Here is a 7117-nt window from a genome sequence, read left to right on the forward strand (position 1 = left end):
AATATGTACATTTGTGATTTTTCTTTTTTCTTTTTTGAAAGTCCACAAAGTGTGTTTTTGATTGATCTGTAAACAAAGACTGAAAATAAACTATTCATCATCATCATCAGCTACAGAGGAAGCCTCCTTAATATATTCTCCGTTAGTGAATGGCTTTCTACATTTCACAATGCAATGAGCAATGTGACAGCTTGTTTGTGTTTGCTTGCTTCCCACACCTGGACACGGCACGTTTGATTGATTCAGCCATGTCTGCCTTAAATGTTTTCTTGTGTTTGGTCTCAAAATCATGTTTTCAAGACATAAAGTACACACATCACGGTCCTTCTGAAACACAAAGCCCCTCTTCTGTTGACGAGGGCTGGAATGCCTTTAGGTTTCTTAGCTAACGGGCCTGCCATCGTCTACCGAGCCCACTCAGTCAACGTTATTTCTTCCCTACCCCCATTTGGTGAAATTCTGCCCCAACTCTGCTCTCTGATTGGCTCTGACTCTCTTTTTTGATATATCAATAAAGGTAATTTGGCATGCAGATGAGAGGGCAGTTCAACATTTCCAAAAGAGGTTTTTCTCTTGCACATTTATTGCTAGTGTGCCATTGGTGAAGTTACTGTGTCAATGGTGGCACGCATGCCTAAGCTTGCCAAACTAAATAATATCACGAGAGACAGAGAAATACCCAAACTCACACTTATGGAATGAAATGTTACTTTTCTTTAAATGTTTCCTCTATTCACTGGTATTTATTCATCTATTTATTTATTTATTCATTTCCAAGCAACATCCACTACAGACAGCTTTAATTGGGTTTATATTATATGCATCATAGTTGAACGTTTATAGTGATGTTAATAGCTGTGTTATAACACAAAAGTTCAATCAATCATTTCTTTACTGACTGCATGATTCCTTTTACAGTATCACATCACCAATTCCGACTGGACGATGGGGAGAACTCCTGCCAGGGCAGAGTGGAGGTCTACCATGAGGACCAGTGGGGGACAGTGTGTGATGATAACTGGGACATGGAGGACGCTGAGGTGGTGTGTAGAGCGGTGGAATGTGGTGACGCCCTGGAGGCCAAAGACAAGGCCCACTTTGGCGAGGGCAGTGGCCAGATCTGGATGGATGAGGTTGCCTGTACAGGCGAAGAGTTGTCTTTAAAAGATTGTGGTCATGCAGGGTTTGGCACTCATAACTGTGCTCATAGTGAAGATGCTGGTGTGATCTGCACAGGTAAGAATTTGTACTTTTCTTAAAATGTTTCCTCTATACACTGGTATTTATTCATCTATCTCTTAATTTTTTTTCAAGCAACATCCGCTTATCAAGCGGGCAGAAAAGTGATTTTTTTAGCGCATGCATGAGCCTGGTCTCTTTTGAAAGATGACATTCTGAAGTTTCTGATTCCAGAAAAAGAATTCACTTTTAGTGCTAATGTAATAGAGTAACATAGGTCTGAACTTGAGTTGTAGAAGAACTTGTTACTCAAGTTTTTCTGTAGTAGTTAGTAGTCCAGAGGTAGTATTTCCCCAGAAGGTGGTATGGCTTACAAATCCAGACAGAGCCATAGCCTGAAGCCTTATATAGTACATATCCAAACTTCATAAAGATCCATTCAGAAATGAGTGAACAGGAGTGATTTTGGTAAACTGTGTACAAAGAAAAACTCAGTTTTCTCATAAACTTCAATTCATTCGGCTGTTTTTCTCTTCCTGTTTTCGCTTGTTAGTTTTTTTTGTTTTTTAGATTCATACATCCCCATGTGGTGTTTCATTGGTAAGCCACACTCATTGGCTACAACGATCCACAATCATTTTCGAGATCGGATCTAGATTGACGGAACTACTGCAGCCTGAGTCGGGAGTGGTATTTTGCGCAATACAGTGTACTTTGCACAAGCCTCAAATACCGGCATGTAACTCGAGAACCGCTCAATGGATTTTGTCACCTGAAAGGGCTATTCACAGGCTTTAATTCGATATCTATATATTGTATTACAAAATATGCACAGCCGAGCCACTAGGGGTCACCAAAGTGCCGGTTGCAAAAAGTCAGAAAAACGTCCCATATGTGGGACGTTGCATGCTAAGAGGTTGGGTTTATATTATATGTCTAACAGGTAATAATTCCTGAATGGTACTTGAAACAGTATTCATTACTGAGTTTGTGCACCATAGTTGAAGGTTTATAGTGATGTTAATAGCTGTGTTATATAAATGTGTTACATTTCTTTACTGACTGCATGATTTATTTTACACTGTCAGATATCCAATTACGACTGGTCGGTGGTGGGTTTAACTCCTGCCAGGGCAGAGTGGAGGTCTACTATGATGACCAGTGGGGGACAGTGTGTGATGATAACTGGGGCATGGAGGACGCTGAGGTGGTGTGTAGACAGCAGGAATGTGGTGAAGCCCTGGATGCCAAAGACAAGGCCCACTTTGGCGAGGGCAGTGGCCAGATCTGGATGGATGAGGTTGCCTGTACAGGCGACGAGATGGTTTTAAAAGAGTGTCATCATGCAGGGTTTGGCAATCAGGACTGTAATCATGGTGAAGATGCTGGTGTGGTCTGCTCAGGTATCTCAAGTAAGTAAATTTGTACTTTTCTAAAAAACTTTCCTCTATACACTGGTATTTATTCATCTATCTTTAAAACAAATTTCAAGCAACATCCACTACAGTCTGCATTAATTGGGTTTATATTATATGTCTAAGTAAGGGATAATGTATAGCTACGAGGTCATTGTCGCAAAATAATTGACCGACACAGAGTTTAAAATACCGAGCCGCCTCGGCGAGGTGTTTTAAACGTCAGTGAAGGTCAATTATTTTGCGACAATGATCGAGTATAGCTATACATTATCCCGCTTATTACATGGCTAACTTACTAACAATATACCTCATTCATTTTACATCGACTCGCAACACTGGTTCTGGCTCCGCTGAGTGCTCGTCGCTCCGCCCCCCAGCAGCTTCCCCGGCAGCCGGCAGTGTCTGATTGCACTGATGTCAGTGGGCTTGATTGCGAACAGCTGCGCACAGCGGTCATTATTGTCCCACAGCGGTCATTATTGTGTAATATTGGACCTCTGACGCGCGCTATTGACCAATCACAAGCAAGCATTTCGGCGAATGTGATTGGTCAATATCGCGCGTCAGAGGTCCGATATTACACAATAATGACCGCTGTGGGACAATAATGACCGCTGTGCGCAGCTGTTCGCAATCAAGCCCACTGACATCAGTGCAATCAGACACTGCCGGCTGCCGGGGAAGCTGCTGGGGGGCGGAGCGACGAGCACTCAGCGGAGCCAGAACCAGTGTTGCGAGTCGATGTAAAATGAATGAGGTATATTGTTAGTAAGTTAGCCATGTAATAAGCGGGATAATGTATAGCTATACTCGATCATTGTCGCAAAATAATTGACCTTCACTGACGGTGTCGGTCAATTATTTTGCGACAATGATCGAGTAGCTATACATTATCCCTTACATATTTCCTGAATGGTACTTGAAACAGTATTCATTACTGAGTTTGTGCACCATAGTTGAAGGTTTATAGTGATGTTAACCCTTTCACTGCCGCACTACCAAACGGTTAACCCTTTCACTGCGACAATTCGCAGAAGGTTAACCCTTTCACTGCCACATAACAGCCGGTTAACCCTTTCACTGCCACACGACAGAAGGTTAACCCTTTACTATCACACAACCGACGGCGACCGTCGGTTGTGTGATAGTAAAGGGTTAACCTTCTGTTGTGTGGCAGTGAAATGGTTAATATCTGTGTTATAACACAAAATTTATCAATAATTTCTTTACTGACTGCATTATTTCTTTTACACTGCAGCTTTGGAATACCGACTGGTCGGTGGGGAAGACTCCTGCCAGGGCAGAGTGGAGGTCAACAATGAGAACCAGTGGGGGACAGTGTGTGATGATAACTGGGGCATGGAGGACGCTAAGGTGGTGTGTAGACAGCAGGGATGTGGTGAAGCCCTGTCTGCCCCAGCCAAGGCCCGCTTTGGCGAGGGCAGTGGCCCTATCTGGATGAATGATGTTGCCTGTACAGGCGAAGAGATGTCTTTAAAAGATTGTGTTCATGCAGAGTTTGGCACTCATAACTGTAATCATGATGAAGATGCTGGTGTGATCTGCTCAAGTAAGAATTTGTACTTTTCTTAAAAACTTTCCTCTATACACTGGTATTTATTCATCTATCTTTAAATGAAAAAAAAAAACTACAATTCCCATCGTTAAAGATTTCCAAAATGGTCGCCCTCTCGGAATAGACTTCACCAAATCGAAAAGTTAAATCTATCTAATGACACTTTTAACCTATTGCTAAACTAACGTATTGATGATAATATACATTCTACATGCGGTTGTGACATGTTAGTGGTGTTAATACTTGAATACGTTTGAAATTAAAATCGCAACTTTTATACAAAATACAAAAATATTGATTTATGACCAGATGTCATTTCGGGACCGGTACCGGTCCCGTCGGGTGGAAGAGGTTTTAATAGCTGTGTTTAGGGATGTCCGATATTATTGGCCTACCGATATTATTGGCCTACCGATATTATTGGCCGATATTGGCCTTAAAATGTGATATTGAGAATTATCTGTATCGGTTTTTTAAAGAAATATTATTTTTATTTATTTTTTTACATTTATTTAACCTTTATTTACCCAGGCAAGCAAGTAAGAACAAATTCTGATTTTATTTATTGTCAAAAGTATGCATAATGTTGTGTTAATTCCACGACAAGAGATATGTAATGTTACCTGAAATTATTCCGTTTTTGGGGGGGGGGGGGGGAACCCTGCATATATCGGTATCGGTTGATATCGGTTGATATTGGTATCGGAAATTAAGAGTTGGACAATATCGGTATATCGGTATCGGTAAAAAAGCCAATATCGAACATCCCTAGCTGTGTTATTTATAAGACAATAGTTAGTTATCAATAATTTCTTTACTGACTGCATGATTTCTTTTACACTGTCAGATATCCATTACCGACTGGTCGATGGTGGGTATGACTCCTGCCAGGGCAGAGTGGAGGTCTACCATGATGGCCAGTGGGGGACAGTGTGTGATGATAACTGGGGCATGGAGGCTGCTGATGTGGTGTGTAGAGCGGTGGAGGAATGTGGTGACGCCCGGGATGCCCCAGGCAAGGCCCACTTTGGCGAGGGCAGTGGCCCTATCTGGATGGATGAGGTTGCTTGTACAGGCAAAGAGTTGTCTTTAAAACAGTGTGATCATCCAGGGTTTGGCATTCAGGACTGTAATCATGATGAAGATGCTGGTGTGGTCTGCACAAGTAAGAATTTGTACTTTTCTTAAAAACTTTCCTCTATACACTGGTATTTATTCATCTATCTTTAAATGTTTGTTCAAGCAACATCCACTACAGTCTGCATTAATTGGGTTTATATTATGTCTAACAGGTAATATTTCCTGAATGGTACTTGAAACAGTATTCATTACTGAGTTTGTGCACCATAGTTGAAGGTTTATAGTGATGTTAATAGCTGTGTTATAACACAATAGTTATCAATCATTTCTTTACTGACTGCATGATTTCTTTCATCAGATAAAAGATTACGACTGGTCGGTGGGGAGAGCGAATGCTCTGGCAGAGTGGAGGTCTACCATGATGGCCAGTGGGGGACAGTGTGTGATGATAACTGGGACATGGATGATGCTGAGGTGGTGTGTAAACAGGTACATTGTGGTGGAGCCCTGTCTGCCCCAGTCGAGGCCCACTTTGGCGAGGGCAGTGGCCCTATCTGGATGGATGAGGTTGCCTGTACAGGCAAAGAGTTGTCTTTAAAACAGTGTGATCATCCAGGGTTTGGCAAGCACGACTGTAATCATGATGAAGATGCTGGTGTGCTCTGCTCATGTAAGTAAATTTGTACTTTTCTAAAAAACTTTCCTCTATACACTGGTATTTATTCATCTATCTTTAAAACAAAATTCAAGCAACATCCACTACAGTCTGCATTAATTGGGTTTATATTATATGTCTAACAGGTAATAATTCCTGAATGGTACTTGAAACAGTATTTATTACTGAGTTTGTGCACCATAGTTGAAGGTTTATAGTGATGTTAATAGCAGTGTTATAACACAATAGTTATCAATCATTTCTTTACTGACTGCATGATTTCTTTTACACTGTCAGATATCTGGCCTGAGACTGATGAGTCTGTTGAGTCATCTAATGCAGCTCATGACGTTGCATTCAACCCTGAGGTTGTTGAAGCCGCACCAGGCCCTATGGTCCCGTTGGAGTCTACAGGTAATAATTCCTGAATGGTACTTGAAACAGTATTCATTACTGAGTTTGTGCACCATAGTTGAAGGTTTATAGTGATGTTAATAGCAGTGTTATAACACAATAGTTATCAATCATTTCTTTACTGACTGCATGATTTCTTTTACACTGTCAGATATCTGGCCTGAGGTCCGGCGGGAGACTGATGAGTCTGTTGAGTCATCTAATGCAGCTCATGACGTTGCATTCAACCCTGAGGTTGTTGAAGCCCCACTAGGCCCTATGGTCCCGTTGGAGTCTGCAGGTAATAATTCCTGAATGGTACTTGAAACAGTATTTATTACTGAGTTTGTGCACCATAGTTGAAGGTTTATAGTGATGTTAATAGCGGTGTTATAACACAATAGTTATCAATCATTTCTTTACTGACTGCATGATTTCTTTCATCAGATGACAGATTACGACTGGTCGATGGGGAAGGCTCCTGCCAGGGCAGAGTGGAGGTCTACCATGATGGCCAGTGGGGGACAGTGTGTGATCATAGATGGGGCATGGAGGACGCTGATGTGGTGTGTAGACAGCAGGGATGTGGTGACGCCCTGTTTGCCCCAGGCGGGGCCAGCTTTGGCGAGGGCAGTGGCCAGATCTGGATGGATGATGTTGCCTGTGCAGGCGATGAGATGTCTTTAAAAGATTGTGGTCATCTAGGGTTTGGCAAGCACGACTGTGATCACAGTGATGATGCTGGTGTGGTCTGCACAAGTAAGTAAATTTGTACTTTTCCAAAAAAACGTTCCTCTATACACTGGTATTTATTCA

The 7117-nt window shown here is 41.9% G+C and overlaps 1 protein-coding gene across 1 annotated transcript; it reads left to right on the forward strand.

Annotated features, from left to right (window-relative positions):
- Window positions 1-902: 902 nt before the first annotated feature.
- LOC311240700 (scavenger receptor cysteine-rich domain-containing protein DMBT1-like) lies at window positions 903-6575 on the forward strand (the record flags this gene model as incomplete). The annotated part of the gene is made up of 6 exons (XM_084329273.1): window positions 903-1236; window positions 2268-2591; window positions 3856-4167; window positions 5021-5338; window positions 5612-5742; window positions 6474-6575. 6 exons carry the CDS (start codon window positions 903-905, stop codon window positions 6573-6575), a joined length of 1521 nt encoding a protein of 506 aa, XP_084185399.1.
- Between the last annotated feature and the right edge of the window lie 542 nt (window positions 6576-7117).

The sequence above is a fragment of the Notolepis coatsorum genome (assembly GCF_963971535.1).
Source record: "Notolepis coatsorum genome assembly, chromosome: 14".
Taxonomy (NCBI): domain Eukaryota; kingdom Metazoa; phylum Chordata; class Actinopteri; order Aulopiformes; family Paralepididae; genus Notolepis; species Notolepis coatsorum.